The 25,072-nt window shown below is 33.2% G+C and overlaps 4 protein-coding genes across 5 annotated transcripts; 2 read left to right on the top strand and 2 right to left on the bottom strand.

The window, feature by feature from the left end:
• Nucleotides 1-133: 133 nt before the first annotated feature.
• On the top strand, nucleotides 134-2,430 carry LOC114750858 (multifunctional methyltransferase subunit TRM112 homolog A). The gene is made up of 2 exons (XM_028939495.1): nucleotides 134-239; nucleotides 1,617-2,430. The coding sequence occupies exon 2, from the start codon at nucleotides 1,771-1,773 to the stop codon at nucleotides 2,137-2,139; it is 369 nt and encodes a 122-aa protein (XP_028795328.1). The 5' UTR covers nucleotides 134-239; nucleotides 1,617-1,770; the 3' UTR covers nucleotides 2,140-2,430.
• Nucleotides 2,431-3,928: 1,498 nt separating this feature from the next.
• Nucleotides 3,929-8,549, bottom strand: LOC114750860 (uncharacterized). Its single transcript, XM_028939496.1, has 2 exons — nucleotides 8,107-8,549; nucleotides 3,929-5,517 (listed from the first exon to the last, which is right to left on the bottom strand). Exons 1-2 carry the CDS (start codon nucleotides 8,361-8,363, stop codon nucleotides 4,128-4,130), a joined length of 1,647 nt encoding a protein of 548 aa, XP_028795329.1. The 5' UTR covers nucleotides 8,364-8,549; the 3' UTR covers nucleotides 3,929-4,127.
• Nucleotides 8,550-9,498: 949 nt separating this feature from the next.
• LOC114750868 (mediator of RNA polymerase II transcription subunit 4-like) lies at nucleotides 9,499-12,820 on the top strand. 2 transcript variants are annotated; one of them, XM_028939504.1, is made up of 2 exons: nucleotides 9,499-9,592; nucleotides 11,314-12,820. In XM_028939504.1, exon 2 carries the CDS (start codon nucleotides 11,329-11,331, stop codon nucleotides 12,541-12,543), a length of 1,215 nt encoding a protein of 404 aa, XP_028795337.1. In that variant the 5' UTR covers nucleotides 9,499-9,592; nucleotides 11,314-11,328; the 3' UTR covers nucleotides 12,544-12,820. The 2 variants fall into 2 exon arrangements, with proteins under 2 accessions (XP_028795337.1, XP_028795338.1); XM_028939505.1 differs by lacking the exon at nucleotides 9,499-9,592 and adding an exon at nucleotides 9,704-10,230.
• A 5,146-nt stretch (nucleotides 12,821-17,966) lies between these two features.
• On the bottom strand, nucleotides 17,967-19,642 carry LOC114750870 (UDP-glycosyltransferase 83A1-like). The gene is made up of 2 exons (XM_028939506.1): nucleotides 19,135-19,642; nucleotides 17,967-18,869 (listed from the first exon to the last, which is right to left on the bottom strand). The coding sequence occupies exons 1-2, from the start codon at nucleotides 19,628-19,630 to the stop codon at nucleotides 18,013-18,015; spliced, it is 1,353 nt and encodes a 450-aa protein (XP_028795339.1). The 5' UTR covers nucleotides 19,631-19,642; the 3' UTR covers nucleotides 17,967-18,012.
• Between the last annotated feature and the right edge of the window lie 5,430 nt (nucleotides 19,643-25,072).

Here is a 25,072-nt window from a genome sequence, read left to right as displayed (position 1 = left end):
AAATAAAGCATTAAAATTTATTATTAAAAAAGGGAAAGGGAAAGGGAAGTATAGGAGGATCCTCTCCCAATGTGCGAAAATAGTACTCGAAGGCTTTATTTCCAAACCCTTGGGCATTGCTTACTGCTAGACGCCGTTGAGCAGGCAGCTCCCTGAGTTCGGAGTTCTGCTGATTCGCTGGACGTCGTAAGCGTCGGAGTTCACAGCTACCTTTCGTGCTTCTCTCTTCTGCACATCAGGTAGCGATTTCGTGTCTTTTCTTTTTTTCTCTTCTTGCTCGTTTTTCCTACGCGAATGGTTCCTCCTCGTGGTTCCGGGCGTTTTTTTTTTCCCCCGGCAAATCGTTCCCTTGGTTATATCTTCTCCTTTCATTTTTTTCTCTTGCTATGGTAACTTCATTACGCTTTTGATTTTGGAGTTATGGTGTGTGTATATATATATCTATATATTCCGTGTGAGGATGCAATTGTGAGCTCTCTTTTTGGCCACCGGTAATTTTAACCTGTGAGTTTGGATTGTAAAAATTGAAACTTTGATTGCTTGAATTTGATTTTGAAATCAAGTGATGGGCGCTTGGCATGAACGAGATTAGATTCCATGACTTGGGATTCTGATGTTTGACTTATAGAACTTTATTTGTAAACTCTGTAATATTCATTTTTTTTTTTTTTTTTTATGTATGTGTTGTTGTGAAATTTGAATAAATCTCAGCTGCTGCTGTTGTAGTGGTCTGAAAACTTGTGTTTAAAGTTTTGCTAGTGGTCTCATCTTGCTGTGTTTTTACTTGATATGAAACTTAGGCTTAGACCTTGTTGATTGTATTTTTCTGTTTGTGCATCTCAGTTAGACATAGAAATATGTTCAAAGTCTGGATAATGATTAGTCCTGCTCTGGTTTGGTTTAAGTTGAAGACCAGGACTATGACCATGTGCTAATCTCTTTTGGTATACTGCAATCGTGCCTAAAGCCTTGCTTTCATGTTGGGGGTGGATGGAAGATTCTCTTTCGGGGGCTAATGCTCTGTTGAAATAGGGTCTAAAATCCTAGTTGTTTAAGTTATTTGTTGAAATTGATTTTTTCACTTTACTTGCAGTTAGAGTTTTGCAATTATATGGTAAGTACTCTGCTTTTATGCTATGTTTTCTTAAACATTGACGCACCTGTTCTAAACTTGTCTCATCTTCTTCATCATGGAAGCATTGTTTTTCCTGCGGATCCAGAAGTCATTCTAATTTTTGAAGAAATATATATAATTAACTTCAATGTTCATGGAAATCACTAAATATATTTCAAATATTGTATTTTCCAATTGTTTCGTTCAAGAATATGAATTCTTGTTAACATATGAATAAGTATCATGCTTTCTGTTATTTTTAATTGGGTTACTCATGTATCATGAAGGTCTTTGGATAATTTTTTTGGACATTTATTGATGCTCAGAATATACAAGTGAAATCAATTAGTCAGAAAAGCCTGATAAACTACCTTATCTTAAATGTGAGGATATTTTCTTGCAAGCTTGTTATTAGTTTGAGTATTGTGGCTTCCTCAATCCAGTTCTCGTTGCATTGCAGTTTTTTTTGCTTAAATTTTCCTTTTGCTCATCATTTTTACAGCTAAGCCCATCCTTGAAGACCTTTTACTTCAGTCTGACATTTTGACATCTATAAGACTTCACCTCAACCCAGCAAACTTGTGGACAAGGCCACTTGGCTCTCCAGATAGCAGTGAATTTCCTGCTTGCTGCTTATACTCTTATAGCTGATAACGATGAGGTTGCTGACGCACAATATGCTATCATCTAACATAAAGGGCGTGACAAATGGCTTCCCACTGCGCATTGAGGTAGAGAAGGTGGCGGAAAAGACAGTTGAGATGAATGCTGACTTTCTGAAAAAGATGTTTGAGAAGATACAGTGGAAGGCATTCGTTGATGCGTCTCGTGCCATGGGTTATACTGAACTGCCAGAAGAAGCTGATCCATCCATGCTTGAATCTGATGAGTTTCTCAGTAGGTTTCACCATGCTCTTTTGGAACTTCACCTTGAAGAAGGTGCACTAGTTTGTCCGGAAACTGGACGACGGTTTCCTGTCAATAAGGGAATTCCAAACATGCTTCTTCATGAGGATGAGGTGTGAATTAATTTCTACTAATTAATTAGCTTTGCCCTGTTGTCAATGCATCTGCTTATTCAGTTTTCAATTAGGTGCTACTGAGGGCCTCACTTTGAACCGATAGAAGCATGTTTTTAAGTGTATTTAGAACTTGCTGGAGATGTTAGAAGTTTATGCTTTTTTCCCCTCTACTAAAAGTTCTCTAGCATGTGACATTAGAACAATGACGTTGTGTTATTTTGTGTTCCCATACTTGGGATTAACTAGAATTGAGAAAATTTGGTTCAGTATGATTACAAATTAATGTTTCTATCTCATCCGTGCAGTATCATGAGTAGTGAAGAGAATTACGCATACTACTCCAAATCGTGTTTAATTTAATCTAATCACAATTTCAAAATTGAGTTGGCATCTAAACGAATACAGATCGGTTAGTATTTAAGATGCTCTGGCTCTGCCCATATTATACTGCCTTCCTTGAATGGTAAAACCCCTACTCATATAGAAACGTCTTGTTCATGGATGGTTAATTAATTGACTGTTAAGCTGTTGCAATTCTATCTTCTATGATATTTCATGACTAGATCTAGAGTATGTTTTCTTTGGTCGATTCAATTTGCACAGAAAAATTGAAACTGACCATTTTCATGAAGGGTACGGGAAAATCTAGGAGATATTTTCCTTGTTTGAATTCTGAACATGTCAAAATCAAATAAAGTGAAGATACATTCGTTATTTTCATGCTCGTTTAGTCTTCTATGGTTTCATGAGTTGGTATTTGGCAGGGCAACGTATTTTTCGGCCCTCCTTTTTTCAATAGCAAAAATAAAATGAATGATTATCGTTATTCGAAGCCAATAATCGAATCCAATAAGGTCTTACAAAACAATAAAATGTATTGACATTTTTATTTTATCAGTTTTTAAAATTACAAATGTTCTTAACATTGTGATCATAAATCAGATATTATTATCCCCAATCTTTAATATAAAAACTATATAATTAATTTCTAAATATTAAAAAATGAGTTAAATTAGTCATTTATAATATATGAATATTGGCTTTTTTGAAATATCTTTGTTAATACTTCTTCTATCTCTTTTTATAAGCAACTTTGGATTCTATCACGTGGATCAAAATGTTATTTAAAGATAATAAATAGGTAAAAATTCAAAGTTCTTTTTCCAAACTACTCTTACTTATGAAAGAAAGAATGCGATGAAAAGAGATGATGGTTTGGAAAATGATATGATAAATATATTGAGTATTAAAATAAGTAATTAATGAGAGTAAATTAGAAAATTTGTTACAAAACTTTAAGATCACTTGCAAATGTTATTTATATTTAGGGACAAGAGAGGAATGATAGTTGTTATTTATAAAAAGAGACAGAAGGAGTAATGTACATTGGAATAAAAACATTTTTAACATTTGTAATCATTATGAGACTATTTTAAAATAAATAAATAAATATGAAAGACAAAATGAATTGATATTTTATGTTTAAGATCAAATTGAATATTCAATTTGTTGAGGTAGTATTAAATTAAATTTATGTGTTGTTTCCTACTATGTACTTTTCACTCATTTCAGCTGTATTTAAAAAACTTCTTACACCTCAGTAGTTATTTATTTTCGAGGCAAATTAAGAGGTATGGTTATGCCGCCAATGACATTTCGCCATTAGTACCCCACTCTGTCACTGCCCCGAGCTCCACCTAATACATTCCGGGGTCGCCTTTATTCTCAATATCGAACCTATTCACTTTCAACAAAAGGCCAAGACCCACTCGGTGTAAACTTTGAAGGAATCTACATCTTGAGCGAATTTCTTATTCACCATAACCAGGGTTTGCATTTGTTTCCTAAAATAATTTAGTTACACTGCAAATAAGGAAATTAGATGGGCCCATTAATTCATAAAGAAGAAAAACAAGGGCAAAAACTATACTCTTTTTCTACTGTTTTCTCTCTAATGCTTTCTGGGGATTGGGGGTATCATAATATATAAATCAAAACATCCATCTTGGTGAAGAATGAACAGAAGTTTGCCGGGGTCTGACAGTGTGAGTGTGATCCAAGTTGCTGCGTTTCATGATAGAGGATACAGTGGGGCTAAAATAGTCATTACTCCTCTGAGAAGTTGCTCCTTGTGAATACATTTTCTTCCCATTGATGAAGCTTCTCTGGTTTTCTGGCGTCATCTTGCCCGCTGCCGGATTCCTTTGGTTAGAACCCCATCTATTGTAACCAACACAGCTCTGGCTCCTTCTTACTGACTGAAACTTCCCCTCTCTAGGGCTTGTATAGTTGCGACTCTCAGCCGTTTCTGCAGAGTACATAGTCTCTTCTTCACTGCTGTATCCGTGGTGCATGTCTAATACTTGCATTGGCGGCGAGGAACTAGATTGAACCTCGCTTTGTGCTCCATTCACAGAACCCGTTGAGGAAACCTCTACACTAGGAGGTCCTGGCCTTTTGTTTCGGTTTTGTTCTCCTTCCAACTCGCTTTCTGATGAAGGTTCCTTGGCACGATGTGGATGTAGTTCTTGTTCTGCATGAGATTGTTGTAAACCTGTAGGTTTAGTAATCCTTGGGGGAAAATTGATATCTAAAAGCTGTACTGGCATATTTTCCTTTCTCCTCAAAGGATTAGAAGTTAATTTAGGTGATTCATATATTTCTGGAGTGGGAATTCCCTGGACATAGGCAGTATTAGGATTTGTGGTCAAACTCTCTTCAACAGTGTTAGCTCCAGCAGCGGCAGAAAAAGTTGGTCCTTGATCCTTTGTCTTCGATATATTATTTGATGATGACCCAGTGCCATCATTATTGTCAGCCTCTATTGACTTGAAGACTTGCCGTTGTGTGAAGGAAGTACATGAATGCTCACTCTTCAGGCCAGTGGACATCAACCGAATTATTGGTAATTTTGGTTTGTTAAGCTCATCAAGACTGCCTTCCCAATGCTGGTTTAACCAATCACAAATGACAGGAATCGGTATACCGAACTGCATAGGGAGATCCTTCTTCCACGAGGATGAAGATGATGAAGAAGTTGAAGAGGATTTGGCATTTGGAGATGTGGCTAATTTCATTGGATCACAAATCATAAATGCTAGATTTCCATGTACATCAAACCCAGCAGATCCTGGCCTCCATGCCATCCCATCAGTTGACAGTTTTATAAGATTGTCAGTGGCTATGACTACCTTTCCCTCACCAACAGTGAGCTCTTGTTTATCTGTGTAGCCCAAAAGGTAAACCGCGCTTCCCAGATCCAGATTAACTTTGGAACAGGTCTTCAAGTGGTGAGGGCATTGACCCTGGGCACTTGATTCTCCATCCGCGTCATCTATACCCACTATTGTAAGATCTAATACAGAGCTTGTAATGAAAAACCTGAAACCAGTTGAAACAAGTACCATTTAATGCACTGCTCACAATATGATCACTTAAAGGGTAGCACAAGTCATAGTGCCTAAGTCAGATCCCTCTTTCTTCATTCAGTCATCCACAATAAGAGAGCAAAGTATTGTAGTAATATTTTAATTTCGCCAATTAAGAAACAGTCTCAAGAATTTGCAACCAATTTTCCCCTTAATTTCATTTGAACGGGCAATGCTGCATGAACTTAAATGCGTTAAGTTAGATCAGAACCAATGAACCAACATGGTATGTACAAATGGAAGCCTGATGATACTTGAGTTCTGTATTACAAGGAAGCATCTTTACAAGCTTCCCAGCTTCAATTTTCCACAGATAACACAGATGATCACAGAGCCATTTTGACTATTTTCAACCAAGCATCTATGGTAGAGTGCAGAGCATGTAACTGTTTTTCCCTCTTTAATGACAATAGCTAGAAGACTAACTTGAAAGTGAGAGAAGAAAACAAAATTCAGTAGACATTAACTTATAATGGGGGCCAAAAAGGAAAACAGAGTTCTTCATCAATAATAATAGTGAGAATCTCCCTAGATTTCTCAATAGACAGAAAATTGGGCACGTCCTGCTGTTAAAGATGGTCAAAACTCAAATTTTATCCATGTCCAGAAGACGACAAAAAGGTGGTTGCCACATGCGAACAATCACTATTATGATAAATTGGTGAGGTTCCAATTATTGGAGCTTGCCTCTCTTCTCTGCACTGGTTTTCAAGAACTGCAATATACCCACTTCAGTTTAAACAAAAAGTTTATCAACAGATCATTTCATGGCAAGATTTAAGAGTTAATATATTTTACACTGATCGTTCATTCAATTATTAAAAAAATATCTGGACGAAAAAATTATGACTTTAAAAAAGTAAAGTAATACTTCCAGCTTTAGAGAACATCCTCATATTCGGATTTGTTCTAATTGCAATCTACAGGTGTTTGGTACACTAGTACGTTAAACTATATGACATCTCAGATGCCGTGGTATAAAATAACATTGCTTTCAAGATGGCCGTGTCAGGTATAACAATTGAAAATTACATCATCTTTTCATGATTGTCATGAAAAGAAAGATTAATGGAAAGACATTTCTTATTGATTCCAATTCAATAAATATTTGAAGAAATGAGTTTACAATGGTAAATTTTGAGCTGCTACTGTTGCTATCTCCAGAAAAAGGAAAAAAGGTCACATAATTGTCATGCCTCAATGATTGCCAACAACGGATAGGTGGAAGGGGCAAATTGACTAACTTTTAATATAGGGTGATACTTAACCAATAAATCTCAACATTTTAGCCTTTGATGATGAAATGCTAATTTATATTCTAATATGTGCAAGTCAATTTATTGTAGACAAGAACTTATGCAGTAATTCCTTCCTTAGAAAACAGAAGGAGAACACGGGAGTTTTCTTTGATCTCACAGTGCAAGCCTATCATGTGCAAGCAATGCCACAAAAGATTAAAAGGCATGGAAGTCAAAGATGCTTGCTGCATTAATCAAAGCCAGCATCTTTCAACTTCGACTAACTTCAAAAGACATGAACTAGAGAATGAAGCCAGAACTAAGAATGTCTCTTGAAATATCAAGCGAACAAATTTCTGACAGGAACTTATTAGACGGTGTAACCCATAATTATGAGTCTTAGTTAATGTTTAGACTTTCTGAACAATAGCAGGTAATAGGAATTCATTTTCCATGGATGATTTATGGTGATCTATGCCAATGTTATAGCTACGTTTTATATATGAATTATCAGCAAGTCTAGCCAGTTATCTAAAATCCTTCACAGCCCATGCTCTCAAGTGTTTTTTTTTTTTTTGGACCATCATACTCTCAAGTTGTTACTTGTTAGTTCTATAATATCATACATCTTACTGGCAAAACGGGTACGTTATTAATAGCTTGCTATAGCTTGTAGCTCCCTACTAAGGCTCTGGGCACCATGATACTTGATCGGCACTGTAATTTAATTTAGCTTGTGGCTTATAAGAGTTATTTTTTGCAGCTGAAGCTTGTGACATGGATAAATATGGCCAAACAAAATAAAAAGATATAGATAAATAAACTAATTGCAGAGATTCTGCAAAGGCTGCCACTGGAAATTTCCTTTGTGGTTGATCTTGGACCCAGTTGCCCTTTTGGTTCACTGTCCAAGCTAATTATAAAACCGCCATTTATAAATTAACGAATAGCCATTTATCATAAGAGATGCCACACTCGAATAGACGCTACCATCTAAAGTCCAACTTTAACACTTCATTTAGCTGATAAGAGACAGACAACTGTAACCAAGAGGCAGGAGAAACCGACAAGTAATACTAAAGAACCCTGTAACATCACCCAAAAAAAAAAAAAAAATCCTAAAAGGGTAAATGCCTCCAACATTCATAGGGAAAACACATATATAAGTGATATCTTACCCATGAGGTTTCCCTCCCAACGATACATAAACTGTCGATTCCAATCCATTGCTTTTCTTTTTCCATAGATCATTTTCAACAATTCGAAAGCCAATGTGACTAAAAAGAAAAACCTGAGATGGGTACCTGTGAGGAACAAGAGTTGAAGCGACGCCGTTTTGGAGGCGGATCTCGGAGCTCTCAGCGGCAGCAACGGAGGGAAGATTAGCATGAGTAGTCAAAAGCAAGTTGCGGTGGATCAAGAAGCCGGCACCGGAGATCCCATTAGCGGCGGTGGAGATAGTGGCCATGGCCTGGGCTTTACCGGAGAAAATGGCGGCCTTCATTCTCTCGGACTTGCCCACGCCTTTGCAGAAACACCATGACTCCCTAAGGCCACCCATTTTTGCTTAAATTTGGAGGGTCGAAGAGGTTGGATCTAACAAATGTAGCTTCTGGCTTCCAACACAAGGAGGTATCTGGCAAGAATCTGCATTATTCTTTCTGAGGAATTCAAATGTCTGTGTGAGAGACAGTGGGGAACAAGATGGTCGTGAAATGAGTAAAGAGTGGGATAATATTAGCTGGACTGGAAGAGAGAGGGGGACGAAGGAGAGAGAAACAAATAAAATTGACCTTTTTATTCTTTTTTTTTTCTTTTTGTTTATTGGTAACTAAACGATAATTTTATTAGTCACTAAATAAAACGATCTAATAAAAATTATGATTAGGAAGCTACTTTTATTAGTACATTTTTTGCCAATAACTAAATAAAACGATCAAATAAAAATTATGATTAGGTACTTAATAAAGAACTTGTTTAAAAGAATTTAATTGTTCTACAAATTAGTACTTTTATTATAATTTTGAATTAGTTCTAATTTCAGCGGTTTAAGTTTAGAAAAAATCGCCCATAAATTATTTTTTGAGAATTAAATGTACCATAATACCTCAATTTGAGTACATGTATTTTTTATATTTAATAGTTTTAAAACACAAAAACTTATTAAATATCATTACATAATTGAACAAGTTGTTGATATATACTCTAAAACCTCAAAAAGGGAAATCATTGATCTAATAAAAAAAATCATTAGATAATTAGTTTTTCAAATAAGTATAAATGGGCAATTTTTCTTAAATTTATTAATTTTTTTAATGTTAAACATTAAAATGAGAAAATTGTTGGAATTTTTTTATTCAAAATTTTGTTATTTAAAGGTACCTAAAGTTTGTTTAAAAATCCAAATCTTTGGATGAGTCAATGAGGCCATCTTCTATTAATTTCAGTTATTCGTAACATAGGAAACAAAACTAAAAATATGTTAAATTTAATGAAAAAGGAATTGTCCTGGGAGCAGTTGGAGTGAAAATGAGAGAACACTGAGCAAGAACTAAAGAAAGCAATAATTACAAAAGTGTTTGGTAATCTCTAAAATATAATTTTAAAAATATTTTTTATAAAACCAGACAAATTTTTTTATATATTTATTTTGAAAACTATAAAACCACTTTTAAAATTATATCACCCCCTAAATCCGCAGGCTCACGACAGCGATCTCGCTCATCGCTCTTATTCTCGCCGTCCCCTCCACCAGATATAGAGCGGAAGCCACGCACGGCACTCGTTCCTGTAATTTTCTTCTCTTTCTCTAGCAGCTCTGTGTCTGTCTGCTCTTAATCTCACTGCGTATCAGCCTGTCTTTGTTTCATTTTGGCGGGTCGGTGATATAAACTGGATGCTTGCCGTTTCGGGATTCGGGGATTTTAGGCTTTTTGCTTGTGACCAAAAGGACCGAAGACAACACGATTGATTGTTTACTTAGAATATTGATTTTGATTCCTCCTGCTTATTCTCCTGTGTTTGGATTTTTATACCTTTCACTACTCATTAGGATTCTTGTGTGCTGCATTTCGCGTCTTCTGATTTTGTGTGTATGTGTTTTTATTAACTTATCCGTGGATACATGGGCAACTTTTGAACCCTTTGCGTGAATTCGAGAAAAATAAAATAACAGAACAGAGTCTGGACGGGATATGCCGTCCTCGGTGCAAAATCATTGAAAAATTAACAATTAGTTTTTTTTTAAAAAAAATCCCAATTGATCTAGTCTTCTCTTTGGTTTGAGATTGATCTCTGCCGAGGAACGACGACACCCACCGTTGCCAACCTTCGTTCACGACACCGACGAAAATTCTATCGGTGGCTTGCGATTCCGTTGAAGTATTCGTTTATGGGATTGATGCGTCATCTGGGGCTTGTAAAATCTAGTGAGATTGGTCTCTCCATGTAGATTTGGTTGCCAGGGTTGCGATTTGCAAATATTTCATGGTTTTCTTGCTAAAATCTCGCTAGTTCGTGGCTTGGAATTTTACTTTGCTGTACTACGATGCTGACCAGTATATTTTAATGTTAATGATTACATTTGCACTCTGTTTGTGGATTTTACTGCTCAGTGCTCTGCTTCTTTCTAGTTAGAGTTGCAGTGGGAGTTGGAAAATATATCTATAGTTCAATGGCTCGTGCATCAAATTCATCTTCGTTTTCTAGTTGCCTGGGAAGTAGCCTTGCTGGTGATTTATGCATTTACCGTGTATTATGACTGATATAGCTTAGAAAGTGCAGAGGTTAGGTAATTAGGATGCATGTTGAATGCATATTCTTTTTCATTCTGACGTTTGTAGATTGTAAATATAATGCATGTCTGAATTCAGAACCTATAATGATGACGTAGTTAATTATAACATTTTTTTTGTTAAGCTATAGTTCTTATTGAACTATGGTGTTGTAATAAAGAGCTGAAATTATTTCACCCAAAAAAAAAGAGAGCTGAAATTATCCTCCTTAGGAATTGTAGTATGAAAATTTGAATAATTCCCCATTCAATTGGACATAAAGTTGTGTAACAATACATTTGGAGTGTCTCAAACCTTGCTTATATGAATCATTTACAATGATGTATACTGTCAAGAAAGTTGCAACCTGAATATTCAAGAAAATATGCATTAACTATATAAACAAATATGTTAACCTCAAAATGAAAGGTTTTTTGTATCCCTAATATGCATATGCAGATTGTGTTTGCTGTTGGCTAAAAAAAGTCTAGTTGCTAGTTCGATTTATTAATTATCCTTCTACTTACAATTTTCATTTATTTATTTTCCTGGCAAGGTGTTTTGATAATTTGATGTTGATGTCTTGATGTCATTTTTGTATTTGTGCTCTGCCTGTCTCAATTGCCTTTACTTGTTTGTGGCTTCTTTTGTGGACATAAATACTTCAATGAGCAGTTTTAAATTTCTGGGTTGAATGGAAGCTTATGACAAGCTTGACCCAAATTTCTTGTTTTGCAGATACGTTGATTTAAGATGCTTCAGCATCAAATTGTGCAATCCCCAGCACGACTGGGCCTCACAAATGCTAATTCACCTTCCATTCAAAACCCTACACCTCCCAAGCTTCCTCCATCCCACTCCCATCACCCTCAACCCCACCATCAACACACTTCCAATGCTCCTTCCCCTGCACTCCTCTCTCTTCTCCCTCCCCTCCCTAGAGCTCAAGCTCTTCTTCTCCAAATGGCTTCTTTGGCTTCCAAGCTCTTTGAAGTATCTCCCAATAGATCCCTTTGGGTTACTGCCTTCCGTGGATCCGTCCCCACTTTCCTTTCTTCGCAAACCCAACCACAGTCTTCTACCTCTTTAGAGTCTTCTCTTTCCTCCACCAAGGAAATTCTTTCACTTTTCACAGCTCTTCAAACCCAAATCTTTGAAGCTGTTGCAGAGCTCCAAGAAATTCTTGATCTGCAAGATGTTAAGCAGAATGTTGGTCGAGAAATTCATGCCAAAGATGCAGGGATGCTTGCATTTGCCAACAAACTCAAAGATGCTGAGCGAGTTCTTGACATTCTTGTTGATGATTATTCTGATTATCGCCGGCCTAAGCGATTGAAATCAGGAGAGAGCAATGACGATGATTCTTTGAACTCAACAACTGTTTCATCTCACCTAAAGCTATCTGATATACTATCCTGTGCCCATAGGATAAGTTACACAACTTTTGCATCACCAGAATTTGGAGCTGGGCAAGCTCCTCTTCGTGGTGCACTTCCCCCTGCACCTCAAGAGGAGCAAATGCGAGCATCGCAGCTGTATAATTTTGCTGACCTTGATGTTGGATTGCCTAAAGTGGTTGAAACTAAGGAGAAAACGATTGAGCCTATCATTGAGCCTCCACCTCCTCAGCCTGTGGAGACGAATCCACTTGCCAATTTGTCTGCAATTCAAGGATTGCTTCCTCCAAATTTTACAGTTCCAACTGGTTGGAAGCCTGGAATGCCTGTGGAATTGCCTGTTGATTTGCCAATTAAGCCCCCTCCTGGCTGGAAACCCGGGGATCCTGTGCCGTTGCCACCTATGAACTCCCTTAATGTACCAGTGTTCAATGAACAACAAGTACGCCCGCATGTTCCTCTACACAAGCCGCCTGAAGTTATTCAGGTGCAGCCTGTGAATTTGGATCTGGGAGGGAGTGATAGTAGTGATTATAGCAGTGATGAAGCTAGCTCTGATGATGAAGATTGACAATTATACGAGGGTGATGGTTTTCAAGTTAATAATGGAAGCATAAGACAGTTATTCAAAACTATTTACCTTACTGAATGAATCCCCAACTTATCGTTTCCCTTGAGATTTGATACAGTCATTGCTACTAATTTCATGTCATGTGTCCAATTGTAAATGATTGTCTGCTGAAGCTGGTAATTCTTGGACACTTGAGTCATTCATGTTGCTGTTACATAGTTGTTTCATGTCACATAGATGTTCTAGAATTGCAATTAATATTCCTTTGTGGAGGAAATGTTTTGCTGGCTCGCATTGTGTTATGATCATTAGTGTCTGCTTCAGTTTGCCAGTTATCCATGGAGGAATGAATTTATTGAATCGTCGAGGGAAACAAGTGCATGTTGTTACATATGCACACACATCGATATTGACTTGTTTTCCTCCAGGTTATACATCCATCAAAATTTCCGTCAGAATTATTGGAAGTTTTTGGTGGGTTTCACTTTCGCAGAGAAACACAAAGCAGCACAGAAATAATGGAGATTTCACTTTAATAGACGTTAGGATGTCTGATTGGAGTCAACTTTGTTCATGAATGTAAGAGATTTTTGACCCGTTTATTTTAAATATATCTTGTCTTTAATATAAAAGTTAGGTCTTTAATATAGGAGCTAGTAGACCCGTTTGAATACATTAAAGAAGTTTGTTTATTTAGTTATTTGTAATAATTAGGAGTTTTTTCTAAAATATTTTTACTAATCATGTGTATTAGTTAGAATTATCATTTGATAAAACATTTAACATGTATAACTACTACAAGAACAATCTTGGAAAAAATGAATAGATATAAAGGAAAAAATAAAGTGGGATCTTATATTTAAGATCAAATTAAAAGTCAAACTAAAAATGAATAGATATGAAGGAAAAAGTAGAGTGAGATCTTATATTTAAGATCAAATTAAAAGTCAAATTAACTTTTATATTAAAAATCGAAAGTAATACTTTTTTCCTGAGATAGATGTTTGTACACTAAAGCAGCTGTAATAGGAAGAGACTAGAAAATTAGTTGTTGAAATTTAATCTTATTTTGGTGTCAGTGTTTGAAATTTAAAACTAATAGTTTTATTTTCTGAAATTTGATTTTATTTTGACCCGTTTAAAGATTTTTAAACACTCAACAAACAAGATTTTAAAGAATAAAATTATTGGTTTTAAATTTCTTAGATCAAAACTTAACTGAGGTCAAATTTAAGAAACTAAGAATAGTATTAACCTGATAAATAATAATATGAAGGAATATAACTCGTTTGAAATGAAAAAAATTTGAATTGGGGGATAATAAAAATATTGCTAATGTGTTAATTAAAAAATAATAAATACTCTGTTTTAAAAATTGCTTTTAAACAATTGGGTACGCTGAAGTTTCAGGAGAAAGAATCGTAATTAGAAGCACAAAAAGAAAAGGAAAAAACTAAATGAGTTTTTTTAATAAATATGTAAATCTGTGAATACTGCATAAATAAAGAATCTAGGAAGGCAATAATAAATTATCAGAATTAACATTCTGCCAAAAAAATATACGAAGTAACAAAATGTCTTTGGCAAAATAAATCTTTTAATTATTTAAATTTTTAACTCATTTATAACTCAAATTCTAATTATGACTCGTTTTAATTCAGTTTTTAAATTTTTTATTTACTTAAAAATCAATTCCTAATCTTTTTCCATTTACTAATTCGATCTTTTCTGTACAAAATTCATTCTGCCTTGGCACAAAGAAAAAAAAGGTTATAAATCCCTGATTTGCTTAGTTTAATTCACGTTTCTTCCATTAACTATTAATGTGTTCTACTTTGATTTCTATTTGAGCGATTATGGTAAGTGGGTAAACAGTGATAGAACTCATAGGTTTTACGTTGCAAATTTCTTTTGCGGCTAATTTTTTGTCTTTAAATTAAGATTTTAAAATTAAAAAAAATATTTTGCAGTCAAAATTTTGAACTCTTGATCAGACTCTTTACTAATTAGGAATGTGAGATAATTGATTGGCAAAAAAAAGGTATGTGAGATAATAATTACTTTAAATAATTTTAAAATCTATTTTTAAATATGGTTTTTGGAATTTTTCAAAATTATCATTCATCCCTCCTACAATTATAAATATACATAAAATTATCTCTACATGTTAAAGTTATTTGAAATAAAATTTTAAAAACACGACTAAATAGTATTAATTATTAAAAAATAGCCTCGCAATAAACTCCTGTATTTTATAATTTTATAATTTTAACGAATAAGTTTTATATTTTTAAAGACCTACGTTGAGACAAGAATTCAAACATTGCTTTATGACGTTATAAATGATTAGTTTCTTTCGTTAAACCTAACATTTGTCGGAAATATTTTTTGTTGCTAAAGCATAGGTATCTTTCGATTGAAGGCAATTTTATTCGAGGTACTATCAGGTACTAAATGTGAATAGCTCTCTTAGCAGAGATTCGAATCTTGATTTGTCACGTTGTCGGGAATAGTAAATATTAAATTAAAGAGCTACATTGAGTCATGAAGAATTGGGCTTGGGCTTGTACAGGGTGGGGTTAAAAACCTTTTACGGTTGGGTTATCATTCAACTCTCGAATGATTAGAGGGAGTCATTAGTTTGGTTAAAAAAGGGTCTTCCGATTTTTTTAATGGATAAACTACACAGTTGCTAATTTCTTTAATTCTATGGCTGAAAGCAGTAATCCAACTACACATATTTTAATATGAGAGAATTACAATCAAGTTCTATAAAAAAGAAATCATTACTAAAAAGTCTCAATAACAATCTGAACAGCTTATAATAACAAGCTCTACAATGGAGAGTGATAATCTCTAAGACTTGTTTTGTAATTTTTTTTTATGAGACTTGATTGTAATTCTCTTTTTTAATATTCCATACTTTTTCTCGGCACAAGCCCTCTCCATTTCTTTTTTCAACCATTTCCTTCAATTTCCCCAATCCTAGCCTTTCATTTAATCTGCGGCTGAAAAAATGCAGAGTCATGTGGCATTTAATATCTTGACATCGCACCTTATGAAAATCCCCGCTTTCCGTTCTTCTTCTTCTTCTTTTTTTTTTTGCTAAAATATACTTTTAATTCTTTAACTCTATACAATATTTCATTTTGATCTCTTCACTTTAAAAAATAAATTTTTAATTCACTAACCCTAAAATTGTTAACAAAAAAAAATAATGATATTGAGCTCCTAAATACTGATAAAATATTACTAAAGGCTAACATATTAAGTTTAATATTCAAAATAACCATGAATATCACAAAAAAATTATTTAAGACTAATAATTTTGGGATTAAAGAACTGAAAATATACTTTTTAAAGTTAATGGATCAAGATAAAACATTGTGTAAAATTAAAAGATTAAAAATATATTTTAGCCTTTTTTTTTTATGCACTCACTCTCCAGTCTCTCCTCCCTTTTAATCTTCTTCTTTCTCTATTTTCTCACTCCACATTATTAATTATAGGCAAAAATTAGAATAATAAAAATTTTACACAAAAATGATAAAACTATTTAAAAGGTTGCACACCATTCAATTAAGATAGTAGAAAAAATCAGTTAAAAGAAGGCAGTATAAAATTGTTGTTTACTTATTTGTTTCTTAGTTTAGAATAACGACAACTTTTTGCTGGCAAAACAACAAAAAATAATGACAATTTTTTTAAGATAACAATTTTTATTGTTTTTATGGTATTTGGCGTGTTGCTCAGAAAAACGAAGTGGACTAATGCTATATTTTCAGAAAGTGATAAATAAATTAATATGTTTTCCTGAATTTTAAAAAACTATATCATTCTGTCTCTATGTATAAGTTACTTGTATCCTAAACCCGTAAATCAAGAAATACATTAAATTTATAATTTTTTTTCATGTTTGCCTTTATTAGAAAATATATTAAAAATACGTTTCTTACCTATTCACTTTATCACTCTCTGTAGTTATTAAGTCAATAGGACAAAATTAAAAAAAAAATCATTAATTACTTTACAAGTGACTTATATTTAGGAACAATCTTTTTCCCTACAATTGACTTATAAATAAAAATTGAGTAACAGTCTTTTAAGACCCAGGTTTAAAACCTTGCTATAAATAATAACCTAGAAACCCGACCAAGAGAGAATAAGAGAAGAAGGAAAAAAAAAAAAAGAGCAGAGGGAGAAAGCGAGGGGGAAGGAGGGAGTGTTTTAGGGTGTGATCTGAAGGTGTTAAATGTCATGGGTCTTTGCATTTTTTCAGCCGCAGATTATATAAAAGGTCAAGATCAGAGAAATGGAGGGAAATGGACGTAAAAGAAATGGAGAGACCGGGAAACAACACACCACGACATATAATACAATAATTTAATGCCCTCATCGGGGCAGAGAAAATGTTGTTTAAACATAGAACGATGAAACAAAAATTTATTTATATCAAAGTGAAAATAAAAATTTATTACATTTTTAACCATCTCCTTACACTTATATATGGTTTGGGGGGTCTATTTGGGTGCCCCAAAACTATGGTTTGGGAGGCAAAACCATAATTTGGATGGAATGTCACCCAAACAGCATTAATTTTGAAGAAATAATTCGAAACCATGGTTTTGGAATCTAAAATCATGACTTTAGGAGAAGTGAATCTATTCTGCTTCTGGTTGAAATTAGAAAGTATAATTGTGCCTGACAGAGTAGATCTCAATAATAATATGACTTTAATATCCCTCAATTATTTTTTAATAAACATATTTAATCTTATATATTATAAATATTATACACATATTGATTATTTATTAATTATATTATCTTATGTATTATTAATTATGTTGGTAAAAAATATATTATTAACAATTTTATTCTTTCAAATTAAAATATATCATAAAATCTATCTTTTATGTAATTATCATATTAACTTATGTTTTTTTAGTAATTCATATATATAAAAACTGCTTCTGATAACAACTATCTAAACACTCTCATTTCTCAGAATCATTTTTTCACAAAATCTATTCTCTCCAGAATCTATTTTCTAGAAGCTATTCTCCAAACTATAGTTGGTTTCATCTAAACACCCCCATAATCTATAATTTAGTTGGTATTGATTTTATTTAGATGGAAAAATTAATCTATGTGTATGCTAAATGAGAACCAGTCATGTCATCCGCTGTTGTTTCTCTTACAAGTTACCAAATTACGAAATATAGGGACCAATACTTATAGGTGACGAAATTACAAGAACTCAAAAAAAAAAAAAAACTACGATGTCTTAATTAAAATAAGATAAAATTATATAAAAACAAGAGAGGAAAAAATGGCCATCTGAGATTAATTATGTTTTTTCTTGGCGTCAAGCTTATGCATACGTAAATGAGGAACCTCAAGCTTTTGGATACACATCGCATTCTCTAATAGGAATTCCGACCCTTTATTAATTGATCAGCAGGAACATGTTCACTCCTTGGTCCAGTTGATAAAGTTGTTGAGATTCCTTGTATATTGACGACCTTCTTTTTCCATGTTTTCTATCACAATTTCCTTGCATTTCAAAGACCTTGCTTTCATATCTTCACTTCCAAGAACCAGCTCCACCTTCTTATTGATCTCATCCTTTGATATAACCCCATTTTCTTGCTTGTCAAGTCCCAATCCAACCTTCCAAATCTCACAAATAAAAAATTTGTTCACGAACTGGTCATTGCGAAATGGCCAACACAAGAAAGGCACCCCACCACTTAAACCTTCCATGGTGGAATTCCAACCACAATGGCTAATGAAACAAGCTATGGCAGGGTGTTTCAAGACCTTCTTCTGTGGGACCCAACCAACAATTTTACCCTTATTAGTTTCCTTAAACGCATGTGGGTATGCATTATGTTGTTCATTCGCAGGCTTCACAACCCAAAGAAAAGGCATATCCAAAATGTCGAGCGCAAGTGCTAGTTCTGTAAACTGGTTAGGCTCCAACACTGACAAACTACCAAAAGAAACATAAATGACAGATTTAGGTTGTTGTTGGTCTAACCAATGTAGACAGGTTCTGTCTTCTTCCCAGAATGATGTTGGGTTGTAGTCACTATTTGCCAACATTGGGCCACCAATAGGCGAGAGCCTTGGTGATGTGGAAAAAGCCACAGGTTCAAGTTCATGCACAGTATTGCAGAGCCACCATTGTGCTAACCTGCAAGTCTGAATCTCTTGTACCAGGTGTTCAAAGTAGACCCTTCCCAGGCTGCACCAAGGCAAATCTTTTGGGTCCATCAGAGGCATGCTAGGAGAAAGCTGAATTTTCTGGGTTTTGATCGGAAGTCCTGAAATGGAAATAGGTTCAAGATTTTGAAGGGAAGAGAATGAAAAAGAGATCACATCATTTATAATCCTGATATGTTTGGTGGAACTTTTGGAGTTCAAAATACAAATAAAAAATGAAAATTAAAAAACGAAATTTTAAGCAGAGATGGATCAAAACTGAGAAGAGTACAAGTTTTTTTTGTCCTGTTGGAGAATTATTCAAGGCCAAAGACGTAGTCTTATTTGCAAACAGCTTTTGAGCGTAATAGAGGTAAAAGATTTTACCATTTTCAGAATCAATAACACCGTCATCAATGAAGCTGTCAATGGAATCACAGAGAGTCAAAGTAGTTGCAGAGGCAGGCCAGAGCAGAGCACCTTTGATTCCCAGTCTGCTTCCAATTTCTAAGGCCCATCCCATATTAACAGTAACAACTATGCAAGTGATCTTACTGTTACCATCTAAAGCATTAATCTCATCTATGAGTTTAGGAAGGCTTAAAGGCATGGTCTTTTTGATTGAAAAAACCAGATTCTGCAAATCTCTTCTTTCATCTTCAGGATCTAAACCATCCGGGAGTGAGACTAACTTGATCTTTGATCCCAAGAGGTTTTCTTGATCAGAACTCGCAGCCTTCATCATCGCTCTTTGGTGGTTGAACTCTGTGCTTAGGAAAGTGACGTTGCAGCCATGTTTGACCACAGCATGAGCGAACTGCATACTGGGATTCAAGTGTCCTTGTGTTGGGTATGGTATAACGAGAAAGTGAGGAATCCCCATTTCTGCGAGAGTGCGAAAGAGATAAGGTTGGCTTAGAACTTAGAAGGGTGTGATTTTGAAGCCAAATCTGAAGAGGTTGAAGTAGGCTTCTATTTATTTCAGACTGACACCCAGTTGCTATATAATTGTTAAATACTTTTACGGTCCGGCGGCGCACCAAGGGGAGCAGAAAACCGCGTTTTCGCCAAACACATATTGGACTAATGAGAATCCATTATATCTGGATGGAATTTGTAACTGCGTGGGTTTCTTCAAACGGAACTCTGTACATGGATGCTTGAGCTGCCGTTTAATATTGTTTAATCCGGGGGCCACATGGGGAGACGACAAGATTGACCAGGTAATAATTAGATGTTATGAATTACTAAATAACCAAATCACGCAATTTAAAAAATTATTTTAAAAAAAATATGTAAAAAAAATACTTATGAGATGCCCTTATTTATAGAGGTGGCAAGCAAGAGAGAAATGAGAGAAAAAGAAGATGAGGAAAAAATAAGTAAAAAAAAACAGAGAGAAATGACTGAAAAATACCTTTTGAAATTTAAAAAGACAAATAGGTCATGTAAATAAATAAAAAGACGAAATGGACATGAGGTAAGAATCTGAGATTTGCAAAGTTTGGTAAAAAGACTAAACTGCCACTAAAGTAAAATGAAGAGCATCAACAGCTTTTGCAGAGTGATTGATAACTTTCAAATTGAATTTGATCATTTTCATAATGTGTTTTGCAATTTGTTATTAACCATTTACAAAGTAAGCGAAACTCAAAAAATTGAGTTGAACAAAATTACTAAACATGTAACGTGACTGACTACTTGTGAAATAAAAAGTATCAATTTTCATAATATATTTTGTAACCTATTATTAGCCATTTTCAAACAATTTTACTAAACATGTAGTGTGATTAACAACTTGTAAAATGAATTTGCCCATTTCAATGACTCATTTTGCAACATGTTATTAGCTATTTTCAAACAATTTTACTAAACATGTAACGTGATTGACAACTTGCAAAATAAATGTGACTATTCCATAACACGCTTTGTAACCTGTTATTAGCAATTTCTAAACAATTTTACTAAACCTAAAATGTGATTGACAACTTGCAAAATGAAATTAACTATCTCCATAATGCATTTTGCAACTTATTATTAGCCATTTTCAGATAATTTTAGTAAAGGTGTAATGTGATTGACAACTTATGAAATGCATATGAACGTGTTATGCATATGAAATTAACTATCTCCATAATGCATTTTGCAACTTATTATTAGCTATTTTCAGATAATTTTACTAAATGTGTAATGTGATTGACAACTGACAATTTTAATAAACATGTTATGCATATGACCATTTCCATAACACGTTTTGCAACATGCTATTAGTCATTTCCAGATTTGGTGCAATTTTTTTGGGAGGCTAAGTTAGACAAATTGACTAGACATGTAACGTGATTGATAACCTGAAAAATGCATTTGACCATTTTTATACTCTTGACTTAGTCAATTTTCACCAAGTATAACCTCTTAGGGGAATTAAACAATGGGGTAAATGTTTTGAGAAATTAATAGATAGGAGACAAATAGATCTGAAATACATCATAATAAGCATGTTAATAATAACTTTTATGATTTATTACACTTGCAATGAAATTCACCACTAAAATAATAGTATTTACCAAAAACCAGCAATGACAATAATTGTATTACATATATACGATTAAATTACCAATAGCTAATATTTTCTTGTCATTAAAGTCACAAAACATATCCCGTTCACTATACATCATCTTCAAAAGGAATAGCTTGTTTACCAACAAACTCATCATCACCTAATGACTTTAGATGATTTGAGTAGTCACAAGGAGCAAGAAAACAATGAGAATCACTTCCTTCAATATACGTGTAACTGAAAATAGAAGACTTTGATATGAAAAAATAGAAGACTTTCTATGGCCAAAAAGAAAGAAAACTTTGATTGGAAAAATATGCTTGTCTATGTGATGTCAATGGAAAAATCATTTCAAGTTGTCTAAGCTTGTCTATGCGATGTCGATGAAAAAATCATTTCATGTTGTCCAAGGACTTTGCAAGCAGCAAGTCTGAAAAATAGAATGCCTATAACAGCAGCTACTTTGCTGCTATCATGGTTGAGGAAGAAGAAGATTTAGTCATGTCTTCCCTCCCTCCCTCTCTCTCTAAAGAAGATCGATGACCCACAGTTGCTGGTCTAGTTCTCATGACTTCCTTCAAGTAAATCAGAAATAGAAGCAACAAAGCTAAGTTTTCTCTAATTTAGCTCAAGAGAAAAAAAATCTACAATGACTATCCCTCAAAGAAGAAGAGGATTTGAAGGGAGAGAGAAAAACTCTCTCTCTCTATGTTTCTGCAACACGAAGAGAGAAAGAAGACAAAAAAAAGATGAAAGAAAGGGTATAGAAGTAATTTGTCAAAATTTGTGAATTCCAATTTAATACCTAGAGCCTTATTTGTCTTTTGAAAAATTAGAATGACTAATTTGAAATTTTTGAATTCAAGTGATATTTATATGGGATTTTCTCTTAAAAAAAAAAGAGGGATATGAGATATATAATTGATTAGAGGTAAAAAATAAAAAACATGCATTAATATATTAAATGATTAGCCAAATTAATTGCCCATCCCATGGCCTTTTTTTAAAAGTAAATTGCTTTTGCTGTTACTGCAAATATTAATTTAATGTCTCGAGATTGAAGAAGCCCTAGGAGACTGAATGCAAGTGGTAATTAAAACTGTTTTCATTGTTAAGAAGTACTCCCTCCGTTCTTTATTATAAGAGACAGATAACTGAAATACGTTGATAAAAAAAATAGTTAAAATTAGTTAAAAACAATTAATGTGTAAAAAGTATAATTTGTGTTCCAAACATGCCCTCATTAATAAGGAAAGAGAATAGGAGAGAGAATAATTAAAATATTAAAAGAAAGAGAAGTGGGAGGGAGAGAGAATGTGGGTTGGAGATAATAAATATGGGTAAAATAGGAAATCAATGCAAAAAAGTAAAGACAACTTTTAAGTGTCTCTTATATATAGGAACATACCATAAACATCAAATGTCTCTTATAATAAGAAACGGAGGGAGTATATTTTCAGTTTTTTAACCTTAAAATTAAAATTATTAGTCTTAAATAATAATTTTTTGTAATAATCATATTTGTTTTGAATATTAAACTTAATATGTTAGAATTTAGTAATATTTTACCAGTACTCAGGAGCTCAATATCATTATTTTTTTATTAATAATTTTAGAGTTAGGGGATTAAAAATTCATTTTTTAAAATGAAGCGGTCAAAATGGAATATTATATAAAGTTAAGGAATTAAAAGTATATTTTAAAAATAAAAAAAGAAACCGAAAGGGGGATTTTTACTGGGGGTGATTCCAAGATATTAAATGCCACGTGCCTTTGCGTTTGTTCAGCCGCAGATTAAATGAAAGACTAGGATTAGGGAAATGGAGGGAAATGGAGGGAAAAAGAAATGGAGAGGCCTGTGCCGTAATCTTTCTTTATTTATTTTACTATTACTCTTTCACATTTACTCATTTATATATAAGTGTATATTTAAAAAACAATTACATTTGCTATATATTAATTATTTTTAATTAATTTTAATCACGTAATTTAATTAAAAGGATCTTATAATAAGAGATGGAGTAGTACTTTTTTAAACTACCAATTCCAAAGAATGTTGGCAATATGCTAGTTTAATCGCTATTATGAATTACTTTTAATGAATTCTCACGAATTATTAAATTAAATATGTCTTCGATTGATAAAATTTTCAAGTTTCTCATTGTTAAAGAATGCGTGTTTGAAAAAACATGCTATACATTTGCTCTTGTATTTTCCGGGCCTCTCTCTCACTCTCTTGTTAATGATGGTAAAATTAGAAAACAATCATTAATAATTTTTTAGGGAAAACCATATTGAAGGTACCTATACTTTCTCTTTATTTTTAATTTGGTACCTATGTATTTTTTTCCCTTTAATTAAACATTTAATTTTATCTTTTTAGCAACATTAGCTCTTATAATTTTGTTATATTGATATTTTTAGTCTCTACATAAGGATTAATAATATTAATAGAGGAAAAATAAAGATTTAGTTAAGAACAAAAAACACATAGGTACCAAATTGAAAATTGAAAAAAAGTATAGGTACCTCCAATATGGTTTTCCCTAATTTTTTAAATGATTTATATTTAGGAAAAAATATTTCTCCCACAAATAATTTATAATAGAAACCGACGTGATATATATAAGCCTTAGAGCTTTTGATAAATACTTATTTACTATTGTTGCGTGTCCTTGTTATTATTTATATTTCTTGAAAATTTTGACTCACTTTAAAGATTCTACAATAATGTTTTTGTTAACGTTATAATTTCTGCATAGGAGCGATGAAAATGGCTACGATATATTATAGAATTGTTATTTCCTAAAATTATCATACATATTCTCTTACATGACATTTTATTAATTTATTATTATTATTTTTTAATTTCTAACTCATCATATAGGTTCTATACATATATAGTATACACACTTTCTTAAGTTACAATCTATTATATTGTTGCATTTTTTGTCGGTTTTTTTAAATTAATTTTCATGTCTTTTGACCCTTTGAACTTTTTAAAAATATTAAAGTCATTAAATTATCAATATTACAACTTTTAAATTTTTAGTTGTCGTTTTCTCCCAAAATAAAGAAAAATTCGAAGAATTATCTCAACTAACAACAGAAAAAGCAATTAGGTAGCTTTCAATTTACAACTGTTTGCCACAACTAAAATTAACAAGATTGCACGCTAATTAATTCCCATATCACTTTCATGGTTTAATTAAAGGCAGTGTTTATAGAAATTCACAGGTGAAATCAAAAGTTGATCCATTTATTTCATTATTCGATGAAACAAGCAAAGAATATTTTGCTACTTATTATTCCTCTGTGGCCCCTTATCTATTAATTATTATTCACTTTATCCATAATTAAATCGATCTTAATTTAGGGTCCTAAGAGTAAAACGACTTGTCACCCTCATTCATCTCCTTTTGGTATAGAAATTAATAACATGCGAAAAGTTCGAATATAAATCTTTAACCAATTCCTAAAAAAATTCAACGTTAATTAAATCACAGGTAAACAAAACATATTTGATGATATGCCTTCCTATATCTTGATTTAATCAGCTCATATACGTGTTTCATATATTTTAGTTACTTAACTGTTGAAAAATATAAATGAGAGTGAGATTCTTAGTGTCACAAGTGTACTACTATTTATCTTGTTATATTCAATAGTTTACAGTCTAAATTTCAGAAAAAATGAGAAAATATATCAATGTTTGTTGAGTGGACTGATAAAGAGTTCCAACAACAAGTTTTATCTCTTTTTTTTTCC

The sequence above is a fragment of the Neltuma alba genome, unplaced genomic scaffold (assembly GCF_004799145.2).
Source record: "Neltuma alba isolate B1F8T4 unplaced genomic scaffold, ASM479914v2 tig00006659_pilon, whole genome shotgun sequence".
NCBI lineage: Eukaryota > Viridiplantae > Streptophyta > Magnoliopsida > Fabales > Fabaceae > Neltuma > Neltuma alba.
This window is presented reverse-complemented; position numbering and strand designations above follow the sequence as displayed.